Source organism: Phocoena phocoena, chromosome 18 (assembly GCF_963924675.1).
Source record: "Phocoena phocoena chromosome 18, mPhoPho1.1, whole genome shotgun sequence".
In the NCBI taxonomy this organism is placed as follows: Eukaryota; Metazoa; Chordata; class Mammalia; order Artiodactyla; family Phocoenidae; genus Phocoena; species Phocoena phocoena.
The window spans coordinates 75,280,462-75,307,386 of NC_089236.1; the positions used below are offsets into that span (position 1 = coordinate 75,280,462).

Genomic DNA, 26,925 nt, shown 5'->3' on the forward strand with positions numbered 1-26,925 from the left:
GATACTGCAGCACGTTACTAAGCAACTTACTGTGATTTCACACTGTATGTGGCAGGAAGAAAGTTTTTAAAAACGAAAAGGCAGGCATAAGCTGATTTCTAATATTTTTAAGTCCAGGCTACTCTCTTAGATACAATGTTTAGAACACTTGTATACCAAAACAACTTTTAAATGAACATTTCCAAAAACTTGCATATACAACTTAGGTACAATGGATCTGGCACCAAAAAAAAAAGGTTACATTAAAAAAAAAAAAAGTGTAAGAATCATGAAATAATTAAGGCTAACCTAAATTCTTCAGGTAAATAAAGTGAATGTTTTCGAGTAATAGTATCATGTTTACTAAAAGTCAGTTCTCACGAGTTCATGCCTATTTAAAATCCTATCTTTAAAGATATGTAAACCTATTTTATTGTTCCTTACCACAATGAGACTTATGGAAGAGCTCAAACTAAAGCAACAGCATTTTTCTTAGCATGCACAAAATAATCTACCATTTAGGCATCTCATGAAGTTATGTTTTCACGTTTAAAAGACTGAGCAAAACTGTCTCAAAAATACTGGAAAGTTTCTCTACTTTGATGACATATCTATGCATCTCAGGTAGCATTTTTATATCCATATCCTTTTCTTGAATAAATGTTTTAATACCAGTTCACTTAAACATATGTAAAGATAAATGAGGCAGATTTTAGTGTAGCAAAGTCATCCATAAGATATAACATGCAAAAACAAAACAAAAGCCTGTAAGTTTAAATGTGTTTGTCCCCCCAAAAAACGTGCAGGTACCCTACACTGAAGATGATTTGACTACCTTAGCCTTCTATAAAAGTACAAAGCTAAGTTCTTTCTGATGGCCCACTTTGAAAATAATCTAAAACAGTATAACTTTTTAGAATCATTCTTCTAGTCTTTATTAAGTATAATTTGTGGTAATAATACTTATATCCTAAAATAGAGGCACAGGATTGAGAATTTAAATCTTTTTCTGGGTGCTTAGTCTTTCTTAACGGTAATACTGTTGTCATAATTTGTATCAGCATAAATTAGGTATCTGTAAAATAGCCATTAAATACTAATTCTCAAGTATATTTAATGTACATATAAATCCTATGTTAAAAGTGAAAAGAAATATACAGCATAGTCCTAGGATTTCTAGATTGTTGACCATCAAAAAGTAAACCACCCTCTTTTAAGACTTAACAGAACTTTAAAAAAAATTGCTTCAACATATGAATTTAAGACTTTACTTTATTCAGCAAAATCATTTATTTACACAATGGGGAATGCTGGTTTGATTTCATCAATGAAATAAAAACAAGTTGAACAGAGACAATACTGAACTGTATGTATATGTTGTATCAGAGCTGACCAACTGTTTCCTTACCTGTGTCAGGAACATCAAGAGTAACAGTACCACGAGGACACTGGTTAACAATACACCACAAAGGTCCGGCAACACCCTGGGCGCTTCCGATGCAATTACCAACTTTTTCTTTTTTTATAAATATATAAAAAAACAAAAAGTCAGCAAAACCAGCATTATGATGTAGTAAACAGAGTATAACGGTGAAGTCAGTGGGTCAGTAAAAACCTTATCAGACCATCCATAGTTTACAAAGTGATCTGCTCTTCTTCAGATCACTAATACAGAATCCAACAGGTGAAAAAATATCGCTTTGTGGAAGATAACAATGATCTGATAAGGATTTGACTTAATGGACATTAAAGGGGTGGAGGGAAAAAAAAGGAATTGCAGAGCATAGCCCCTATTAGAACAAGCTAACTTTCCAGATTTTCCAAATTAAAAAAAAAACAAAACAAACAAAAAAAAAAACCACTTCAACATGAAGCTACCATACAAAGTTTTTCCATTTTTCTTTGTAAAAAGTTCAGAGTTTGCAATTTAATCCTGGGTTTTTAATGAGAAGGACAGTTTTGGCCTGGACTTCCCCTTGCCCAAGATAATTTTTTGTTCTTCTTTTTGTTGACGCTGTCGCTCTTGTTCTAGTTTCATCCTTTCCTCATGAATCTTTCTTTGTTCTTCAACAATTCTCAACTGTTCTTCAGCCTGAAAGGTAAAAGTAAAAAACTAGAATTTCATGTCTTCTATTAGTAATATTCCAGAAATTGGGTGACAAATTCATCAACAGGAGCACACAAAAGTGTATGTTTAAAAAATCTTGCCTAAGATCACATAGAAAGTATCAGGAAAAAATACCTAGGAATTAGAAAAAAGAACTCCTTATTAATTATTCCAACATTTTCTGATTTTTTTTAATGAAAAATATATGAACAAATTGTAGGAAAGCACTTGAACATTTTGAAAATGAAAAGAAGTTTCTACAAATCATGTCGAGATCAGTATACATTTTTGTCCTATTACCTATTTTTATTTTATCTACACCCTCGGTGCACCAGATTAACAAACTGTCAAATACGAATCAAGGCATGAATTTTTCAGAGTATGTTATTACCAATTACTATAACTAAATTTATAATTAGAAAGGCATACAAAAATCCCCAACAGAACTAAATTATATTGTCAATATACAACCATGAAATAGTAAGTTTTTTCTGGAGAGAAAAATGAGACCTTTTGACCTGGCTAACTATAAAACGCCATCTAATTTCAAATAGATACCAATCAAATTCCTGCAATGCCTTTGACTCCTTCACAACTCCTTCAGTCTCAAGCAACCGACTTCCTTCCTGTGCTCTCTACAGAGGACTCCCCTCTGCACCAAGAAAATCAAGTCATTCTCACGAGCTCCGTCCTCATCAAGTTGCTCCCTCTCCCCAAAGATTCCATGTCCACTCCCGTAATTCTCAACCAGCTGTAGTTTTATTCCTCTCCCAGGGGACATTAGGAAGTGTGTGGTTGGTTGTCATAATGGGCGTGTGTGTTGTGTGTATAGTGTGTGTGTGCGCATGCGTGCATGTGTGCCGTGTGCACGCACATGTGTCATGTGTGTGTGCCGTGTGTGCCACGTGTCTCGTGTGCTGTGTCCATGTGTGTGCCGTGTTGTGTGCATGTGTGTCGTGTGAGTGCATGCCGGGTGTGTGTAGTGTGTCGTGTGCGTGTGTGTGCGTGTCGTGTGTGTCATGTGTCTCGTGTGTGTGGCGTGTGGTGTGTGCGTGGCGTGTGTGTGTGTGTGTGTGTGTGTGTGTGTGTGTGTGTGTGCCGTGTGTGTGGGTGGCCCTCCTTGCACCCAGTGGGTAGAGAACAGGCCACCAGATGTCCTACAAGGCACAGGACAGCCCCCCTCCCCGACAACAAAGAATTATCTAACTCCAAAGATGAACAGTGCCAAGGTTTAGGAAACCTGCTCTAACTCTTGACTTTTAAATCTCAGCTATCATCACTGAGTTGTCCTTTCCCCCCCCACCCCCGCATCTGACCCTGATCTTAAAATACACACTGCATCCTTCGAATGCCTTATTTCCATTCAAAGTCAAATTTTAAAAATTCACTGCTTACATCTCCATTATTCTACTGAAATTGTTTTTTAGATGGTCAAAAACTAACAATAAGTTTAGTGGCCTTTCCCTTTACTCATTCTTCTGTTCACTTGAACTTGTCTTTTAAAAATTTTCTCTCCTCCCATAAATGAAACACTAAGCTTCAAAAGGCTAAGGTCCTCCATGGATAGGTTTTTCTTTTCAGGAATACTAAAAGTCAATGTGACTGAATTATAGGCTTTACAGCAGAAGATGGAAAAGGTAACAAGTTCTAGTATTCAACTTAATAAAACGTTTAAATTTTATCTTGTAGGTAAAAAAAAAACAAACCAACTTTTAAATACATAAGTCACACCAGAAAGAGGTTTGTTTTACTTTAAGATGGAGGCCGGTGGGGTGGGGAGCAAGTAAGGGGAAGGATCATGACCCTAAAAGGTGGAAGACAGTGGGCCAAATCTACTGTTACCAAGTACGGTCAGAGGTGAGGAAGACCCAAGACTGAAGGAGTGGGAATTAGGTGGGCAGGCAAGATGGGCAAGTGGATTTTCACAAACTTCTGTATCTTTATATTCTCATAAGGTGGAAACCCAACAGAGAGCTGAAGTACCTCTCCCATACCTTTCTCCTAAGCTACATTTCCAGCTGGCTGAGGAACATCCAACTGGGAAACCTCTTCAATACCTTCAAAACTCCACATGTTCAAGATTTAAATTCTTCAAGCCTAACCCTAAAATGAACCAGCCCTTTCTGGCCTCCCTCCTGCCACGCATCTAGTATGGCTTATTTCCTTCCCCTCCTCCCTCTTCCCTCGACACAACCAAACAGCCCTCAGGTTTGTCAATTCCCCCCTTATATCCTCTCTTCCTTTATATTCTCTCCCCTAGAGCTCTGTCCCTTCCCTCTGCCACCGTGCCAGTTCAGGGCCCCAGATCTCTCGCAGACCTAAAATGGTCTTGTTTCCAGTCTCTGCCCTTCAATCCACCCTACACAATGCTGCTGGCTTCACCTTTCCTGAGCACTGTGCTCTCCTGCCCTCAGACTTCCAATGATTTTCACTGTGCACAGACATGGCCTAACTTCCTAGATTAGCATACTATTTGTGACTTTCCATATCCTTTCTATCTGCCCTCCACCAGCTCAGCTCATGCCATTCTTTCCTAGGACAATCCTACCTGTGTGTCAAAGTCCACTGCAAATCACCATTCTCTTGTTTAGACTTTCAATGATAATTACAAGAGAAACAATCATCTGCTTCTGATCACCATTAGTAAATTCATATGCAAATTCATCCCACATTTGGGGTAAGAGCATGGCACATGCAACTGAATCAAGACTTAATAAAGACTCTTAGGGGGCACGCTTGTGCTTTGGAAACTCTTTGCAGGATAAACACCACAGACTCGCTTTTCCGTAAGGTTCTAACTCAGCCCCTAGGAAAGCAGATTAGAAAGAAGCTTAGGGACTAACGGGTTTGAACATCACAACTTCAACCCATTTGAGAAATTTATGAAAACTACTTCGGCACTATCCACCCCAAACTACATTTCGCAGTACTTTTATATCCAGCAATTTAATTTTCTAGATTTTATACTATAAACATACTTGCATACATGCAAAATTGAACAAGTTTATTGCAACGTGGTTTATAAAAGACTGGAAAAACCCAAATATTCATCAATATGGACTATTAAATATATTATGGAAAGTATATTTTAAAAAATACTGTGTGGCTGTTAAATCTTGAGTCATGTGATCATATTACCTAATCAAAAAATTAAACAAGATTTAAAAAGTAACTTCCTTCACAGACAGAAAATATTACTTCTACTGCACTGAAATTATCTTTAGATTTGAGTGAAGAGAAAGAAAAGGTTCAGTTTCATTGAAGTCTACAAATACAGGAGACAAAAGCATATGTATGTGTGTGTGTGTGTGTGTGTGTGTGTGTGTGTGTGTGTGTGTACAGAGGGAAAGCTGTAATTAACCAGGAGTGATAGCTAACAGTGTTATCCCCAGTGCTAAGCACATAGTGCCTATTACAAGTACCTGACAATGGAATGGTTTTAAAAAATGAAACCAAGCAGGCCCTTCCCGTCTTTATGTATAAATATTTGTATTTTGTTCTATTACAGCTTTAAACTAAGCATATTCAATTACACCTTGGCAAAGAAAAAAAAAAGATGATGGATTTTCACTAAACTTATCATGGTAATCATATGTTAAATCTTTATGCTATACAGTGCTGTTATGTCAATTATATCTCAATAAAACTGCAGAAATAACAAAAAAAGACATTTTCAAATAAAAAGAATGATACAGATACAAGTGTATTTACTTTATGTAAAAAAACATGTATCCTAAAATGTGGCCTGTAATAAGTTTTCAACAATTCTAACACATCAGGGGAGGACTCCCTATTTGTAAAACTAACACTCATAAGGCTTTTGTAAAACAAAGAAGAATTTTATGACATGCATAGTTGGTCTTTAAGTTTCAGTACTTCAATAATCCTGGGAAAATCTTATTTTTTTGACCCTTACTATATATAAAAAGAATGGCTCTAAAAACAATGACAATAACCATGAAATTATGACAGGGTAATTATGAGATGAAATAAGATAATTATGAGAGAACACACTGTAAAGTGCAATACTGTAAAATGCTGGAAATTATCTTTTAAACCAAACAAAAAATATTTGAGAGCCTAAGTACAGTGACCAGAGAAGGAAAACAATTATTTTAGCTCTAAAGTAAGAAAACTGGGGCTTCCCTGGTGGTGCAATGGTTAAGAATCCACCTGCCAATGAAGGGGACACGGGTTTGAGCCCTGGTCCGGGAAGATCCTACATGCCACGGAGCAACTAAGCCCGTGAGCCACAACTACTGAAGCCCGCGCGCCTAGGGCCCGTGCTCCGCAACAAGAGAAGCCACAGCAATGAGAAGCCCATGGACCGCAACAAAGAGTAGCCCCCGCTCGCCGCAACTAGAGAAAGCCCGCGCGCAGCAACAAAGACCCAATGCAGCCAAAAATAAATAAATAAATAAGAAAATAAGAAAACTATGTTGAACTGAAAGTTACAAAAACTTTTTCAACTGGAAGTTAATGAATGTCTTGATAAACTGCTAAATCTTGACAATAAAAGTAAATTTTATATATTAAAAAAAAGCAGGCTATGGGCTTCCCTGGTGGCGTAGTGGTTGGGAGTCCGCCTGCCATGTAGGGGACGCGGGTTCGTGCCCTGGTCCGGGAGGATCCCACGTGCCGCGGAGCGGCTGGGCCCGTGAGCTGTGGCCGCTGAGCCTGTGCTCCGCGGCGGGTGAGGCCGCAGCAGTGAGAGGCCCGCGTACCGCAAAAAAAAAGAAAAAAAAAAACAGGCTAGTTGAGAAAAACCAAACCTGTCTCTCATTTTAATACAGTGGCTTTCAAGTGATGAAAAACTGCCTATCCATCTGTAAGTGTGATATGACTCTACACCTTACTTGCTAGGTATTCTTCTAAAGCCTTGCCTCCCACCTCCCTCTGCAATTAACTGACTGAAAGGCTGCTTTGTTCCTGATGGTCCCATCTGCTGGCACATATACACTGTTCCTCTCCCCTCGCTTCAAATGTATGCAAAAGAAAGCATTATTCCAAATGGGGGAGGGTATGCACATTCGTATTGATACAGGTGAACAACACTAAATTCTCCTACAAGACCGACGTGGCGGACATCAGGGAGGCCAAAGAGAAAGGTAACACACCCACCATACTAGAGCCATTACAGTGGGGCAGTCCTTTCCAGCCACTACACCCAGGACCCTGTTTGGTCTCAAAAAGGCTTTCAACCCTGCACCCCATGCAAAAAGAATGATTGCTGAGATGAAATACACAAGAGCAAAACATACCATTACAGTAGAAGGGTCTACTTAACCCCCTTCCCAGTATCTTTGTCTTCCCCTCCCACTTTACCTAGAGGTCCTACTGCAAAAATCTAAAGATAGAAATATTTATCAGGAGTGATTACTGGGATGATGGGAAGAACTTAAAAAATCTTACAATTAGGAATCATGCCCCTACTGGGAAATGTGAATTTCTGCATTTTAAACTCCCAAAACATACCTCCTGTTTCACTCTGCCATTCTGCAATTTTGTTTCTTTAATGCACCCTCCCCTCCATAAAAACTATAATGTATGTCCCCTTTTAGATAAACAATGAGTAAAAAAAATTATAAAAAGAAAGTTAATGTAATTAGTTTTGACCCTTAGCGAACTATTATGATGTTATTCATGTACAAGGTTTAAAAAAGAAAATAACAAAGAAGGACTGAAAAAAGCAATTCCCTCTTTTCCTCCAGGGGCCATGGCAATTTAGTTATTCTGAGAGTTACCTCCTTAGGATATATACTAACAATCATTACGGGATATCATTAGCTACTCATCTAAAGAGAAATCATACCACCACACTCCTTCTAGCCCCCTTTTACTTAAAGTACAAATAATTGCTTCAAGAAGGAACTGACTGATAGTTGAGCTTGGTTTGAAAAGAAACATTGGGTACAAAACTCACTGCCTTCCAGACCTCTGGAGAGAGTGCTCTGTGTTACTGCCAAAAGAGAAATCTGATACCTTCAGGATTTTACCATTCATGTCCTATAAACATAACAAAAAAACTGTACTCTTCTAGATGTGGTTCTTTAATATTCTGTAGCCTAAATTCTCTGTTCTTTTACTCAGTTCTTTTGTTTGTCTTATTCAGCATTCATTCCTTTTTGTGAAAGCTCTCCTTCAATGCCTGGTGATCCTTGGCTCTTAGCACGATTACATCAGGTCTTCCCTGGTTCCCACAATAGACTTTTACCTTCCTTCCTTTTTCTTCTTCTCCCTCCCTTTGTACACCCTTATCACTCACCAAGTTCAACTATTCTCATTACTGTTTCTACTCCCACCTGATCAAGTGCCCATCTTTTTCACTGACCTCAGTGGCTTTCTCGTTTCTAGTCTCCATCCTTCACACCACCCCACACGACAGCAATACATTAATGTCCAGAAAGTTTTTAAAAAATCGTTGCCAAGAATACATGAACATCATTAAATCAACCTTCTACCTTACCAACTGGGAACAAGCCTCTCAGTGATTTAAAATCCTTACCTAATTTGCCCACTCTTTCAAATTAAAATATTTAATTGACATTTACATTTGATGGCATACCATATTTTCCTATCTCTTAAAATGTATAAATATGTCATTATGAGCCATCCTAAGTACTGTGCTGTTTCAACTTACATAATACACTCACTCTAGCATAAATGCCCCATTCTCTTTCCAACTATGTTAGTTTCCTGTAGCCACTGTAACAAATTACCACAAACTGGATAGCTTAAAACAGCAGAAGTTTATTCTGAAGGCAAGAAGTCCAAAATCAGTATCACTGCAACAAAACCAAGGTGCTGATATTCCAGAGCCACATTCCTTCGGCCAGTACCTTCCTATCTCTGTTCTGACTTCACATCACCTTTTCCTATGTTAGTGGAGTCTGAAAGCCTTTCATCATTAGGTCTTCTCTCCCTTTCAGTCCATGTTGGCAGTGTTTCTGCTGATATAACATCCTCAAAAACACTGTGAGTCTCCCATGTATATCAGGCCACTAGACAACAGGCTCTTCCACAGGTCTTTTCTGGATAATCTCATCTAATCCTGGCTTTTGCTAAAATGGCTGAGGTAACCTATGAGTCACAGGCATAAACTCTTCAGCATTAGCAAAAGGATGCCCAATCATACCCTCAGCCTTCTTTCCAGAACAAGTTTTTCTAATAGTGAATCTAATTTTAGCATCTTTTGCAATCTAAATAGGCTAAATATTTCCCCAAACATGAAGCTCTCATTTATTTTACTTCTTGGTTCTTCCCTCAATTACTCTCCTCTTGCATTTTACATAAATATTCAGAAGAAACCAGATTGCACTTTACTTAGAAATATCTTCAGCTGTACATGAACTTCATCGCTTAGGTAAGTTCTCCCTTTCACACAACTGTAGGTCACAGTTCAGTTGGGTTTTCTTCCACCATACAACAAGGAATTCCTTCCCTCCAGTGTGCATAACACGCTTTCATTTTCTTTCTAACCCTAACCACAAGTGCCTTTTTAAAAAAGGGATTTCTTTCTTTATTTTTGGCTGTGTTGGGTCTTAGTAGCAGCACCCGGGCTCCTCTCTAGTTGTGGCGCATGGGCTCCAGACTGCGTGGGCTCTGTAGTTGCGGCACGCAGGCTCTCTAGTTGCTGCGAGTGGGCTTAGCTGCCCTGCGACATGTGGATCTTAGTTAGTTACCCGACCAGGGATCAAACACGCGTCCCCTGCATTGCAAGGCGGATTCTTAACTACTGGACCACCAGGGAAGTCCCCAGACGTGCACTTAAAGCCCATATTCCTACTAACAGTCTAGGCATTTTCTATCATGTACCTCAAAATTCTTCCAGTCTCTACCCACTATCCAATACAAAAAACACTTGCAAATTTTTAGGTAACAAGTTATCACAAACTAGGTAGGCTCCAAATAGCACATGATTAGTCTGAGGGCCGGAAGTCCGACATCAGGATTACTGGGCCCAAATCAAGGTGTCAGCAGGGTGTGCTCCCTCTCAAGGATCTAAAGGGAGTCTGCTCCTTGCTTCTTCCAATTCCTGGTGGCTGCTAAGAGGATTCCTTGTCTTCTGACCACATCACTCCAGTCTTCAAGGCCAGGATCTTCAAATCTCTCTCTGTTCTGTCTTTGGCTTCTCCTGCCTGTGTTTTGTGGTAGAATCTCCTTCCACCTCCCTCTTATAAGGATATATGTAAAGGCATTTAGGGCACAGTAATAATCCAGGATAAACTCCCCACCTCAAGATCCTTAACTTATTCACATCTGTGTAGACTCTTTAACTGTCATATAAGGTAACACTCGCAGGTTCTAGGGATTAGAACATGGATCTCTTTTTTGGGGGGCAGGAGACATTTTTCTGTCTACTACACGAACATTAAAAAATTCTTTCTTACATCTCCCTAAGAACTCTTTTCAGAGCTATCTCTTAATTTCAAAGTGAGATCTGGTTTACTTGAAACTTAAGTATGTGGAATATATTTCATATATAGTCAGCTTGTAAACATGGTACTATCTTTTCATCTCTCACACTGGTGAGATACCACGTGTTATATAGCACAATGAGCACGCCAAATCTCCCTAACTGGCAAGGGAGAAGAGGAAGATTATTTCAATATTAAAGAGAGGAAATCTACTATAGACCCAGAATTTCAGGAGACAGTTTGAGGGGTTGTTTTTCCTACTGACATAACCTCCTAGAACATTTCATTCCATGGCAACACCCACCACCTTCACTTAGTCTGTTTCCTGTTCTGAATAAATAAGATTCATACACATTTCAGAATAGTATCTGGGCCCCAGATGCATCACTAAAAACTGTGTGAAGAGGACTTTGAAAAATTTTAAGTACTACTTTTAACATTTTAAAGAAACTTAAAATTCTCCATCGTACTAACAACAGCCTTTCAAATGTCTGATGATAGCTGTGCAATGCCAATACTAACCCAAGAACTAGGAACCAATCTGCCAAAAAACCAAATCAAGCTAATCCACTTGTGGATTAATTTTTGTTTGATTTTATAAATCAAATACGTATGTTCGCTAATATTTTCTTGCCTCCTTATGGACAGATAAAATCAAGTATCTTGATAAACAACTTGGAACTAAAATGAGCAAAAACTACTCTTGGTCTAGACCACTTAACATGTATCATATATGAGAGTCCGTATGGCTTAGCTAATCTGTTCCTTATTACAGACATTACTGGGAGCAATCTTTGAAGTTTTGTCACGAGGGCTTACTTAAAAGTTAGTCTAAGTGTGGCTTAAATTTACTTTATTTACTAGTTATTCTTACCTGATCATAATGGTGATACACATTACTTGTAAAAAAAAAAAAGTAGAAACTGGAGAAAAGTATAAAATTACTTATAGGCTTACCAATTAGAGATAACTATTCTCAGTACTTTGGCATATTTTTCTATTAAATGTACAAATATACATTTCAAATTAGGAAAATCATACTTCCCCTGTATTATCAGATGCTTTTTGACTACAGAAAAATCCACTGTATGTATGTGTTATAATTTATCTAAAAACCTGGGCAATTTTCACTATTCAAATAAGGGGAAAACATTTTTGTGTGTGAATTGATTTGTACTGGATTCAGTTTCCATTAGGTAAGTTCTTAGGCGCAGAATTAAAATTTAAGGTTCCTGGTATATACTGATTTATTGTTATTTTCTAAAACGGTCACATCCATTTAAACTCCCAGAATAGTGCACTATATAAAGGGTCTCTTTATACCATATTCTTGCCAACATTTGGTACTAACGGGGAAAAAAAAGTCTTTTCAAATTTGGTATATAGTATTAGAGAAAAAGGAAAAGAGAGGGGGCATTTCTTTGCTTTCCCATTAAGGCTGGGATTTATTTTCAGGAATTTACTACAGCTACTTTTCATTTTACTTGTGTGAAGTTACCTCTCGAAGTAGTCCCCCCCCCCCCCCTTTCAGGAAGTTGGTCTCCTTTACTGATTTACAAGAGATCACTGTGTTATTCTTTCATGGTTATAGACAAGAAATCTCCCCCAGGGTACACTCTTTTCCAACCTGTCTAATCTGCTTTCGAAACCTGAACTTCTGACTACACATGAAGTGGGTTTACTACAACTACTACTGCTTATCCCAAGAGATCCCATACATTCTTGCTTTTTTTCTAATTGTACTTCCCTAAAGGTCTTTGCCCTACTTCATTTCCTCACCCTCCTGTCCTCACCCGAAATTCAATTTCTAACTGTCCATCAAGGTCCAGAGCAGTGGTATCTCTTCCAGGAAGGTTCCCAGGGCAATTATGTCAGTTACCTCATGTAACTCATACCACTTACCAAATAGTTCCATATCATTAGCCGACTTTTCTTGGAGTTGTCCTTGTCTCCACAATTAATACACTAAAGCCTTTAAGAGAACTTAATATCTTGGCTACTTTTATCTCCAAATTGCTTTTTATTCATATGTCTATTATTTTAACAAGACTTTCAATATAGTCTATGTAGTATTTCCTAGTGTAAATACTAGGAAACGTGTATAAAGATTAAAGAACTGTGCTCAAAATTGAGAGGAAGGGGAAAGGACGATAAAAATGAGAGAAACTGCAATAGTGTGCCTTGCATGTTTATACGGTAACATTTTCTTGTCTCTTCCTACACAAAGGGTACTCTACTTTCCCTGCAAGGACATGGCCACCAATAGAACCAAATAAAAATTAATTCTCTCCAACAGGAACAATAATTTTTTATGCTTCCAACATTACTGAAAACAAGAAGCAAATTAGTTATGTCCAGATTTTTACCGATTTTCCTCAAATTCAAGCTTCTTCTTCCCTAAGATACCCTTTCACTGAAGTTTTATTGATAACATGCAGTCAGAGCAGCGTCACTGCAGTCTAATACGAAGTCAAACTCAAGGGTTCTAGAGCAGTGCTACTCTAAGGATGGCCCATGGACCAACGACAGTGCACACTAACTGACCCACAATAAGATATGCAGAAGCCAAGAATAAGCATTTTAGAAACTTCTATAGCAATTTGACCTCATTATTCTAATAATTCATCTTAACTGTATTTTGCAAAAGTAGAGGTCTGAGACAAACTGGGATTAAAAGACAAAGACAAAACCTGAGCAACTTTACCACCACTTGAAAAGCACTGCTTTAGAATATGCTTTGCTAATCTCCTATTTTTATGGTTCATTTGGGTAAACAAAGAAGGCTATTAGAGGAACATAAGGAGGCCAAGCTGTCCCCAGGCACTCAGACAGCTACCCCAGGGTCAGAAGGGCTCAAGACCTTGGCAGGGTATACCAAGTTTAGAACCTTTGCTCTAGAAGTCACAATCTGGCCTTTCAGGACATCCGCAAACTGAACTCCCTATACAGTCTCTTACACCACGTGCTAAGAGGAGTTCTATCCCACGTACTGGGTAATTCTGGTTCAATGTTTCTAGCACCAACTATACTGTTCATCTCTCCTGCAAATACCCATGGCCTCACAAACAAGACTATATCTACCTTTCAAAGCTCAACCTTCAAAACTACAATGAAGATGCACACTTCCCCTCTTACTTTCTCTCGCACTTGCACTGAGATTTTCTCCTTATGTGGAATCACTAAAAGAAAAAAGCGTTATCACATATGTATTAGTCAGCAATGTATTGATACATCTTATTATGACTTCTCACCCACCTCATATTCATGGTGCTTCTTCCACCTAAGCAGATTTTAAGGCCTTTTCATTGGTAAAGCATGAGTAGGTCTTCCCCTTTCCTTGTGGCTTTCACAGTAACCAGGACAGTGATATTAAGAATCCCTTGTGTCGTTTTCAGTAAGTTGTTTAGGGTATTTCTAGTTTGGCTCTTATCTGGGGCAGATTATCTTTTAAAAGATCATACTCTAGAACCAACTGCTGGTGGTTTTAACTTTCACATTCTTATTCACTATAAAACAATTATTTACAGTCCTCCTTCACCAACCCCCCAGTGGGATTCACTGTTAATTACTTAGATCCTCCCAGATCTTTTTCTGTGCCTTTATAAACACAGTCACAGAATTTTTTTTTTCTGAATCGCTTAACTGGAGCTTCCACCTTGCCTTCCTCCCCCAGTCAAGAGTGTGACTTAGCAGCAAACGTCTTCCTATGGCTGCATTATTCTCAACATATTTCTAACTAGACAAAACTTGTCTAAAACCAAGAGTCCCTCTAGGGTCATGTCTTCATTCCTGGGCAGTAAATACCACTAATCCTCATTCATTCTAAGTAAATTTCCCTCTATCTCTGATTTATATTCTTACTTTGAAGTAGAATTCCTATATGCCATCTTCATAAGGAAAAGAAAATTTTCCCTTATAATGTATGACTATCCTTCTTCATTTTTTGATTTATTTATATCCATAGTCCTTTAATTCTAGCTTTCTTTTACATCATACTGAGAATGCTTCAAAATATATTCATACTCTTGGGCTTCCCTGGTGGCGCAGTGGTTGAGAATCTGCCTGCTAATGCAGGGGACACGGGTTCGAGCCCTGGTCTGGGAAGATCCCACGTGCCACGGAGCAACTAGGCCCGTGAGCCACAACTACTGAGCCTGCGTGTCTGGAGCCTGTGCTCCGCAACAAGAGAGGTTGCGACAGTGAGAGGCCCGCGCACCGCGATGAAGAGTAGCCCCCGCTTGCCACAACTAGAGAAAGCCCTCGCACAGAAACGAAGACCCAACACAGCCAAGAATAAACAAATGTGGGGTTTAAAAATATATATATAATATATATTCATACTCTTAATTGGGAAAACGCTACTACACCAAAAACTGTATCTATTTTCAAATTCTATTTTAAATGTTAGCATATGCTACAAACAAACAAATAGAAGTACTAAAATACAAAATGGGAAAGAAAAATAGAAGCGATATGTATTCATTTTTCTATTTAAAAAATTTACTTCAATATTCTTATACTGACTTCTTTATTAAAATGTAAAAATTGTATATCCTTTTACACCTGTATCTCATATTGTAATTCTTTAAGTCTCTGTGTTCCTTGTTAGATTATAAACATGAAATATGAAAAAAATTTATTCATCTGGTACACTTAGTATCAAATATATACTCTCTACTTATTCTGTCTAGTAATTGGTAACAAAGCAACTAATGCCAAGTGAAACGCTGCGTATTAGTAGGCTTAATTAAGAACTTAACGTTCAAGTTTTTGTTTTTGTCTTTTTAGGTACAGAAGAAATTAGGGATGGGGATAGTACAATTTCCCCTAGGAAAGCTGTTTTAAACCACTGTGAATTTTGGAACTTTCTCCAGATTAATCAGAATTTCTGGCTTGCCCCAAACAGATTCCTCTAGAAGACAGTAGCTAAAATCTAGTCAACTATTCCTACTGTTCCCTCAAATCCCTTAAAATAGTCCCGAGAACTCTAAAATGTTTTTCATGAATGCTTCATACATACCAGTTTGGCTTGTGCTTCTGCAATTTTTCGGTTATTCTCTTCTAGTATTCGCTCTAGCTCCTCACGTTTTGCACGTTCTTCCTCCTAAAGGGGAGGACATGTTAAGATGTTAGAAAAATAAATTTTTTTTTATTGATAAAATATTCACTAATCTTCCTCTGAATTATTTCGATCTGACTAAACAGGGTAGCTTTATAGCTACCTTCTGTCTGACAAATGATAAACTGTGCAGCCACTAAAATTTGTTTCTAGTACTAAATTTAAATCATCCCTCCCAGTCCAAACAGCAACCAACTAAACCCTCCCTAATGACAGTTTCCTGGCAATTATTACTAATACTTTAATATCACACAAATCAACAAGGACAACTACAAAACTGGATAGTATTTACCAAATTAAAAAAATAATATATAAAATATAAATAAAGTGAATATTTGTCTCACCAATTATGTATACCTACGTATTCTTTACCTATACTCCTTTAATCAGCATTAAAAGTTGAATATTTACTGTCTTGTCCAGTGTCCTGCAGAGTGTGCTCCTCGGCTGCCATACGCGCCAGCTTCCTCTTTAAAATGATTTGTACTGTTAGCTTGGCAATACCTGCATCAGCAGCTCAACCATTTATAAAGAAACAACATACAAGGAAGGCTGAGCTGAGGAATGCAGATGTTTATGGTAAGAAGGAACAAAAAATGTAATTCATCATTCCTAAGGCAAACAATTAATAAGAAAAATACATTTACTGTTAGTGAAAAATACAAATGGTAATCCATACTTCATGGAACTAAGGGCTTCTTCCATGGGGAGAATGGACTTAACATTCAGATGTTGACAATTTCTAAAGGCAGCTTATCTTGTCATCTACAATCTGAACTGAAATTCAGGAATCCAGGGGGTGCATGGTCAGGAAATAAAATTCTGTAATTTATTTTTTCTTGGAGAACTTCATGAGATTTTATAATGCAAGCTATATGAAGATTGCTTGATGGTTTGGGCAGTGTTGAGATCACAGCATACATATTCAAATGATTTTAATATTTGGAAAGACTGTCAGAGGGTTGTGTCCGTGTAAAAAAAAATTGTTAATATGAAACAAAAAGCAAATGAAGAGAAAAAAATCTTCCTATGATTAATAACTCGCTACAAGACAGCACCATTACTCCAAAAGTATCTTCATTATTAAAGGCACTAACAAAAATTTCATATACTCAATGGCACAGAGTTTGGGATATCCACCAAATATAGACATGTATATCTAGACAGCACAAGGGAAAATGCATTTAAAAAACTAAGCTTACTGGGAAACAAGAGATTTAATAAGATGTCAACTTGTCCACAATAATGCCAAGATTAAAAATGACAATGAGTCACATATTTTGAGTCAAACGTTGAAGTTCAAGAAAATATAACCACGGGATTTCCTATGGCACACACCAATGGAATTCACAGTCACTATGCAAACTATGTTGAGGGACACTCAGTGCTCTAAGGTAATTTGCCTTGAGTGTTCCAGTGACTTTCAACAAGTTTTAGGATCCTGGAGTAATCAGTGCAAATAAGCCATAAAGCTTCAGTAGCAAATTACTGTCTCACAGAAAGACATTTTCAACTTCTGCTCCAGCTGCTGATAAAACAAATCATGTGTTTAGCTTGACTCCAGACAAGGACAACCTGTTCCTTCATAACTCTCTAGAGAAAAAAAGGAGTTGTTAGTAGATACTAAAAAAGTGGACGAATAATCTGGACATTTTTCCTAAAAAGATCTTTGAAACACATTAGGAAAATGGAGGGCCTTATGATCAGAATGCTAGAATTAGTCCGTTGTGTTGAGGCAGGATTTGGGGTAGGGGGGTGAGGGATAAAAGAAGGAAAAAAAGAAGAGCAAGAAAACCTACTTATCAAAAGCAGGTGCTATCACTCAATGTTAGGCCCTGCTCTTTTTAATCTGACTGAAGGCAAAAAGCCTCTCACAGTCTAGGCAATAAGAGAGATAAACAGAAAAGAAGAACACGTAACCACAGGTGGATTTTTAACCTTTTCCCTTTACCACTCCCTGTCTCCCCCCACCCTCCCAAAAAAAGAATGTAAGTCCTGCAGCCATGGCAAAAGTTTCAAACACTTCTCAAATATGTAAGCCAGCTCCATTAAATCAAAAAGTCTCCTCGGATAGTTTTGTGAAAATAGCTTTTAAATATCCGTCAGCACGTGTGAATAGGCTAAAAGATTAACTTTCGCAGCAAGGTAGTTTAGGTGAGAAAGGAATTGTCTGCATTCCATCTCTTTCTGAACTGCGCAGCAGGCACGCCCGACACTGAAAGTTTTGCCATGGACTGTCTCTACTTTCCAAACGACCGAGCGTTACCTCTCTGGCTTTTTGCGCTGCAAGCTCAGCTTGTCTCTGTCGCTCGAGTTCTTCGAGCAACTGCTTTTCCATGATGCGCTTGGCCTCCTCGACCCTTCGGAGCACTTCTCGCTCAATCTCGTCCTTCCTTTTCTCCAATTCTTCCTCCACCCTTTTTGCCACCAATTCTTCCACTCTTCGTGCCGTTTCTTCCTCGATGAGTTTTTCTTCTATTTCCTGCTGCCGACTAGCAAACAAAGTGGGGAAAGGACTTAGATAATGTAAGAAATAAACCTAAGAACTGAAATAGAACTAGTTGTGAGTCTGTAAAACACTGAGTCTGCTTACATATTTCTAAGATTTTACAACTCATTTTCATGTAACATTCAAGGAAATGATAGATACCAAAAGATTAAGTGATACAGAAATTCAAATAAATATAAAATCATGTTTTTTTCTTTTGTCACTTTCTAAAGTAAATACACAAAGACTAGTATATACAAACAGCTTATTAACGCAGTAGTTTTAGGAACTGTAGAGTGAATCTGAAACAGGAAATCTACTTTCGTTACCAGCTTCATAAGGAAAAGACAAGCTATTAAATATATAATTTGCTCATCTGTCAATCCATTCAGTCTAAGGGTTGAGCTACAGACAAGTCAGGAGAAACTATTATGCAGCAAGCAGTTCAGACCAGCTAAATTCATTCTCCCCTCCCCCACCCCAAGCAAGATCAGAATAAAGACAGACTCAAAGAGGTTCAGACTGCTAAAGCAACATACTGTGGTTTTTAGCAAAAATACAGACAAACTTATTCAGGTTCTAAACTTTTGCCCTTTACTGCACCTTTTCTTTCGTTAACTGACTTTCAATGCAAAGCTCTTCTAGATATGGGAAAGTGGATGAAATATATTAGTATCACTTCTAAAAAGTTCAACGAAGCATGAGATCGTTTAATTATTTTAACCCCAGTTAGGTATTATAAATGAACTTATTCACTCAAAATGAAATTCTGTGCTGAAGATATTGACATTTATCAAGGCACTATGGTGGAAACCTTGCACATTTTATACAAAATAGTCTCCAATATGATAGCCACTAGCCAGGTGTGTCTGGTTTGAACTGAAGATCAGTAAGAAGAAAAGATATATAAGATCTCAAGTATTTTTATTTGATTACATGTTAAAATGACAGTATTTTGAGACAGACTGGGAATATATTAAAATTAATTTCACTAGTTCCTTTTTAATGTGGCTCACACTGTATTTCTCTTGAACGGCATTACTTGAGACAATAATTTGTGCTGGAATGAATGCAGAGACTGAACGTATACCTAAATCCTAAGAGGTCAATCTATTAATGCTGCATATTTCTCACAATCCACAAAATTAAACAAAATCTGTAACCCTTCTATCTTTTGATGACTCATACATATGTATGAGTCATTCAATTTATCTGTTTAGTAAAGGCTTTACAGTTTCTAAGTGACCTTTAACTACCCAATCCACTTCAACCCAACTCTACTTTGGGGGGTGATTCAATTCCCACTGAAGTGCTTTCATTCTCAACTCCTGTTATTTATTCACAGTGTTACCATACTGACACCAATGTATCTAATATTCTGATTCATATCTGTTTCTGCATTTATAATCCCTACATACTTCTGTCAGGGAGATAGTAACTACTTGAGAAGTCATAATTTCTGTTAGGTTCTAGATATCTGCAATAACCATTCTTGTTTCTTAAATATCTCCTCCCCAACGCTAAATTATTGGTGATTTTCACTGGGGGAAAAATCCCCCACAAAAGCCTAACATGTACTCTCTATCTATACTCCTTTTCCTTTTTTAACTTTGAACGAAATATAGTATTAGGGTAGTTTCAATAAGCCTTTAGCTATAGCAGCTTAGTAAAAGAGAAGAGATATCCACCCCAACGCTAGAATGGCCAGGAATACCTAAAAGAAATCGGGCAGCGATTTCAAGAGAAATTAAACTACATTCCAAACATAAAAATATTGTTTCTCTACTTCATCCAAAGAGAAAGACAGAAATATGAAATGAAACAAGCAAGCTAACAACTGCTGAACCTGGATGACAGCTGTATGAGGATTAATACCCTATTTTGCTGAATTGGAAAGCTTTCATGACACGAAGTTTCAGAAGCGTACACACCCCGCCCCACGCTTTCTTCTGTTAGTTGGTTCTTATAAAATTAGTAAATGTAGCAACGTCTACAAAGAAACCTCATTTTAAAATTTCAAAAATGGTACAACTCTTAAAGCAGAACGCTGTAAACCAAGTTCCAGTTAAAACTTTCCACACAAACAAAGTAAAAGATGAGGGAAAAGAATTGGATAAGGCTTTGGGTTTGTTTATCAGTAGAAAAGCTGCCTAATTAACTCAGGAATTTGGTAAAGGTGGAAGAGACCTGACACATGCTCAGGGTTTCTGTCAGGCAAACAGTCCCTAAAGGACAGCAATATGGCACAATGGCCAGTGGGACCACACCTCGACAGATCTGGTCAGCAAGGAGAAAAGAGCTCAAACCAATCCAGTTCCTTACTTACAGCAGGAGCCAGATCAGCATGCTGTCAGCTCCCTGTGTCTCTGCTCCCACTGATGGACACCAAACCAGAGAGGCCAGGTGACAGGCCGTACAGGGTGACAAGCAAGGTAGCAATAGGTGGCTGCTGCTAAGGAGTCCGTTCTAAGTACAGCTCAGCAGTTTTCCAGCCTAAAGGGGAGGGCAAGCGGAACCTCCCAAGCTCAACTGAAACCCAGAGGATGAGAAACGGCCTAGTGGAGTTTCTTACAAGGCTGCTCATCCCCCTTTGTTCCTGAAGGCACCACGCACACCCCCAGGACTGTAATTAAGCCTTGCTGCTGCGCCCTACACAAGGAGACAGGCAAGGTCAGGGCACCAGAGCAGAGCTGTTCCTCTACAAGCATGATCAAGGATATAATTTTTGCTGTCACTGTTATTTTCGGTAAGGTTAAAATTGCTACTTCAGCACTCAGAAAAAAATTTAAATCAATTTTTAGATCCAGTGCTGAAAAAGTTAAGAGCCGGATATTGCTTTAATCCCCTTCCCCCCACACACCTGAATCGAGAAAACCAAGGGCACACGAACAACAGAATTAAGCATTTGAGAGATACAACAAGTCTTTATTGAACAACCTACTATGCACTAGATGCTGTGCTAGAAACCTGAACCCCGCTAATACCTACTTATAGAGCCTATACTTCTGCGACTCTGTTCTACAGCTAAATATAAGTATTAACATACATGATAAGTAAAAATTCTCCGCACGTCTCAGCAATCTCTGTATTCCTGTGTTTTTCTTCATTTGTCTTGTCTTTTCCCACAAAAGCACAAACATATAAGGTATAGAACTGAATGAAACTTAGTACAACATAGCCTTCCTCTACCAGTTAGCCGAAGGAGGGTGGGAGGGATAGGTGGCTCTTAAAATTTTAAAAAGTTCATTCTTATTGATGACAAACTTATTATCATAATCAATGATAAGGCAGCAACTGGGCTAACTTTCCTAAGAAGCCCTGAAACTTTCTCAGAAAAGAAAAAAAACCCAACAACCCATTTTTGCCATTAGTATCTTAGGAAAGATCCTTCACCTAAAATGACTGCCTAGCCATTCCTTGAAACTGTTGTCATAGGAGTTGTCACTCTCTTGATATTCTTTTTCTCTCTCTAATCTTTTCCTCAGGCTCCTCTGCTGAATCCATCCCCTTGCTAAGAATCTGTGAGAGCTTCTCTGATGGTGCAGTGGTTGGGAGTCCGCCTGCCAATGCAGGGGACACGGGTTTGAGCCCTGGTCCAGGAAGATCCCACATGCCGTGGAGCAACTCAGCCTGTGCACCACATCTACTGAGCCCACGTGCCACAACTACTGAAGCCCGCGTGCCTGGAGCCCGTGCTCCGCAACGGGAGAGTCCACTGCAATGAGAAGCCTGCGTGCCACAAGGAAGAGTGGCCCCTGCTCGTTGCAACTAGAGAAAGCCAACGTGCAGCAGCGAAAAACAAACAATCTCTGACCCTGATGAAAGGGTTGAATGAAAACCTTGAAGTTTTTCAATAGATAAGAGTAGGTCCTCATTTTCTCCATGCTCTCATAACACTAATCACAATCAACTTTAAAATGGCAACTATTAAAACAAACAGCAAGGGCCCATCGTTAAATGCGAGTGTGACTTTGTACAGAGCATCGGTTAATATTACTTTTAAGTCTTTAAAATGTACAAACTCAACCCTAGTAGCGTCCTTCTAGGAACTGCTTCATAATATTAGATGCAAGTGTGACTTTGTACAGAGCATCGGTTAATATTACTTTTAAGTCTTTAAAATGTACAAACTCAACCCTAGTAGCGTCCTTCTAGGAACTGCTTCATAATATTAGCAAACAGTATTTACTCAGTACTGAATAGACACTAACTACTCTGCCAAAAGCTTTATACTCCACGGTATAATGTGCATCTCTGATGGCTCCTGAGGCTAAACAGGTGACTGAGAGGTGACCCTCAACCTAGGCAACTCCAAAGATAACGATCTTAAGCATGCTACTACCCTGCACTGTTTCTCCACGACAAACATTAAAGGCAAAAGGTATGCACAAAAATTTAGCTACCAAAATAATTACCTAAAAAATTGATAAAATTCTTACCAACATCAGCTTGATCTTATGCCCTAATGTTTTTGTCTCAAAGCCCTAACCTCCCTGAGGTACGTAGTTCCAATATAACGCATTTGCTCTCACAATGAGCATTCTTCTAAGAATCACTCATATAGATCCCAGTTCACTTTAGACACTCGGATTTAGGAGACTCTCGATATGCCACGCAATTGAACACCACGTATATGCGACCCTAGATACCACAGGCTACAGTAAGTTACTATGCCATTAATATTATCCTGATCTGCTGCAAGTCATTTTCAGCCACTCATTTTTTCCAACAGTTATCACAACAGGCATAAAGCGTCTCAAAATAATACATAGGAAAAATGATAAGGGTGCAGAGGAGGAAAGAGAGAGCAACACTGAATGACTGGGACATAAGGAGAAGGAAATCTTTTGAACTGAATTTTCAACCACAGGAATGAACTTTTCAACAGTGAGGAAAAAATTTTTTTTTTAATTTTAAGGTCTGCCTTTTACTGCATCAAGATCGTAACTTGTAAGATCACTTCTTAAAATCACCAGGTTCAATCTGCCTACATGTAAAAAAATTACATTAAATAACATTATTTACTGAGTCTCATTACATACATGCCAAGTATCACCTAAGTACTTTTAATCTACACAATAAGCGAGACAGGTATCTCCATTTTACAGATAAGAAATCAAGCTCACAGGTAGGTAGTTTATTCAAGGCCTCAGAATTGTAAATGGCAAAACAATCTGGTTTCCAACCTTAAGGAGACTTTCTAATCGGTTAAGCCCAAGAGATTTTAATTTTGCTGTCTCTCTCCATCTCACACTGGACCTCTAGAAGGTACACTTGACAGTGCGTGTTCCTGTGTTACCTCCTCTGCTGTCTACTACACCACACACTTGTCTCCCTTTGTCCAACTGTACATCCAGACATTCCCTAAGGTTCTTTCAGTCCCATGAATCAACTGCTCTTCTCCCTCCACTCTCTGCCTGGGCCATTCTATCTACTCTCAAGGTTTCCCCCAGGCTTCAGTCTCCCGTGTCAACCTTGGATGAACTCACTATGTCCAAAATCGAGTGCCTACATTGGAAGTGCCAAGTGCAGGTTTCTGACATTTTAACTAGTGTTTGACCCACAGCAGTTACTTAAACATTTGGTGGCTGAGATGCAACAGCCACAATGTAAACATGAGAGCCAAAACAATGCTATATTTCCCCTATGTTTCACATCCAATTTTCTTTGCCCTAAATGCTTCTTAAATCTGCCCCTCTCTTCCATTCTAACAACTGCTCCCTCACTACTCCTATGTGGACTTACTGTAACTTTCTATCCTACACAGCAGTACACGCTCCATTGAAAACCAAACCTACAATTCCACGCCATTTGCCTGCTTAAAACCCTTCTGGTTTCTATGATGAAATCCAAGCTCCTTAATATGGCAAGACCCTTCCCATGATTCCCTGCCTCTATCTACCTCTCCAGCCACTCCATGACTTGAATACTTACAGAAATTCATGTTCCAGTCAATATTCACCTCTTTACTCCACCTAAGACCATACTGCACCCCTCCCTTTATTCTGGCAGGGGTGGAGGGGGCTCCCTCCCTTGGTCCACAGTATCCTCCTATGCTTAGCCTGACAGAATCCTATTTTTACCTGCCACTCACTCCTGAGGAGCACTAAGGTGTTTATCCATCCAGGATGCTTCCTTTTTACAGTCACATCACCATCACTGAATTTACCACACTGTATTATTATCTACCTACCTGTCTTCAAGCTAGATGGAGACCTTGGAGGGGTCAATCATCTTCAGAGTAACAGCTCCTAGCATAGTGTCTGGCACTTATTAAGATGCTCCATAAGTATCAGGTGAATGAACTAACCAACAGGATTTGTAAATAAACAGCTACTTCTGCCCATTCCCATGACTGCAAAACCTGGATCTTTCAATCGTCTCCTCTGCATTATTAGGCATTAGAGCGTACTAAGTAGTGCCTACTGCACAACACACAGGGATTCAGTGGACAGGTGGCTGCTAGCTCTGCCCCCTCCTCCCTTCATAAATGCTAACGGCCATGTGCTTCCTCTATCAACTTGGGACAATATAACTGCTCTATTTTCTCATTTCGTCCCTGGATTTCTTCTCTGCTATTCGTGTGTAGCTTGCTAAATGCTTCTATCTATTCCTTGCATACCACGTTTCCTTTCACTCTTCCCCGTAAGTTTCAGCTCTCTAATGAATGGCAAATCATTACTCTTTGGGGTATCCTTTGTTTTCACATGGAAATACTATCTCAGAATTATCTTAGCTAATTTTTTTAAATGTTCATCTGTTGAGTTATTTGAGAGCTACATCTTCACAGTTAAGGATCTTGTTCCAGACCAAAAAAACTGGATTCTATATAATCACGGTTTCTTGTGACACAATTATTCGTACTCGGTGTTCATACTTCCCACCAATAGTTCTAAGTAAAGGAAAAATGCAAGCGTTGTGCATGTTTTAAAGAAACGCAGTGAAAGAGATCTCCAGGTACTGCTTCCTCCAGTAGTAATAGTTAGTTTTCCAGTCCCCTACTTCTTAATGATTTCCTTTCAGAAACAAGCTTTGCTGGAACATAACACAAACTACACTGCAGAAAGACTGAAAACGCCTACACAGTTCAGCACTCATAAATCTGTCTCAGGAAAATTCTATATTCAGTAACTCTCCTGCCTTATGAGCACTTTCTAAACATGCACTGAAGAACTGAGGAAGATGGCTGGTTAAACAGGGAGAGTTAGCAAATCTCTCTACCTTTCAACGTGGCTTTGGGAAAGAATACCCAGCGCATCAGAGTACCAGGGTCTTGAACCAAAACACAACTCTACACTTTAAAACCAAAATTTCATTCGTTTGGAATCATTTGCACCTACTCTTAGACCAAAAGGTACTTGAGAAGTGACTCTTCTGCATATGATCAATGCAAAAGTAAAAGCGAATATTCTATCTTCTGAACAGCACGTATACACCAAAAAGGGAAACGAGTTACAGTCTTGCACCGAAGTGTGCTACGGAGACCTACAGCCCATAACTAGTAAAGAGTGAAAAGACGGAGCAGGCTTCGATTGGTTACACAGGTGAACTCAAGCGTCAAGATTCATTTACCTCACTGCACACCTAAGCTGCGCGCATTCTGTTTTTACACCTCAGAAAACAAAAAGAGCAGGCCCGAGACAGGAAAAGCGACCACGACGTCTCTACCAGCAGGAGTACACTAAAGTATAAGGACTTATATTGGGTGCGTGTACGTTTCAACCACCTGAAGCGGTTCACCTCCGCGAATCCCTGTCCCGCGTTTAGGGTGCAAGGCAAGAAGGTCTTCTGCAGGGGCCCCCAAACGTCCTCCGTCCACTTTCCGGGGCCAGCCTGCTCCAACCCCACACGGAACTCCACCCTCTACTTCCGGGACGCTCCTCCTCCTCTCGCGCCAAAATGCTTGCCCTGCTCCAAGCCCTTCCAGCTCCATCCCCACTACTGCCCTTCCCAGCCAACTCGTGGGTCTGTCCTGCCCCAGGCTTTCCACAGGCCAGGGTTGCAGCCGCTCGGGGCCGGTCCCTGCGACCCCGCTAACCTCCTTCACTCCACCCAGGGCCAATCAGCTCCCCCCTCCCCGCCACCCCGCACCCGCCGCCTCCCCGGCTCCCGGCCCCTCCCCCCGCGGGCACTCACATTTTTCGTTGCCGCTCGAACTCTGCTTTCTTCTCCTCCTCCTCTCGTTTCTGCTTCTCGTCCAGGCTGCTGCGCTTGCTCACCGTGCGCCCGAAGATGTCGATGCGGTCGGGCGGGGACGAGGCGCGCTCCCGGTCCCGCTCGCGCCGGGACACGGCCGTGTTGGTGGAGCGCGAGCGGGACCGCGACTCCCGCCGCCGGTTCCGTTTACTTTCCCGGGACTTGGAGCGCTTTCGCACGCGCTCCTTGTCCCGAGACCGCGACCGGGACCGGCTCCGCTTCTTGTTGTGTTTGCTGCTCTTGGTGTGTTTGGAGCGGGACGAGCTCCGGCTCCGAGACCGGCCCATCCTTCCGGGCGACGCTGGGACTAACCGCTGGCTTCGGGCCCCGCACGTGCCCGGCTGTCCTCGCCTCCGCTTCCGGAAGCGGGCTGGCAATCTTGTCGAGGCTGGGGGAAGGAGAGCTATCAAAGAGCTGACTTTCTGCCTCCCCCTGAGGCCGACGGCCGCCACGAAGGCCGCCGCCAACGACAAGGCCGCAACGCCAGGAATTGCTAAGATGGCAGCCGCGGCTGCACCGGCCGCCCCTCCCACAAGGCCCCGCGCGCAACGCGCCGTCATGCGAGCCCCGCCCCCTGACGCTCCCTGCGGAAGGCGTGGCGAGCGCTTCCGAGCGCGCT

The 26,925-nt window shown here is 40.0% G+C and overlaps 1 protein-coding gene across 1 annotated transcript; it reads right to left on the reverse strand.

The window, feature by feature from the left end:
* Nucleotides 1-1,233: 1,233 nt before the first annotated feature.
* ARGLU1 (arginine and glutamate rich 1) lies at nt 1,234-26,819 on the reverse strand. The gene is made up of 4 exons (XM_065896207.1): nt 26,247-26,819; nt 17,889-18,114; nt 15,524-15,607; nt 1,234-2,071 (listed from the first exon to the last, which is right to left on the reverse strand). Exons 1-4 carry the CDS (start codon nt 26,591-26,593, stop codon nt 1,907-1,909), a joined length of 822 nt encoding a protein of 273 aa, XP_065752279.1. The 5' UTR covers nt 26,594-26,819; the 3' UTR covers nt 1,234-1,906.
* Between the last annotated feature and the right edge of the window lie 106 nt (nt 26,820-26,925).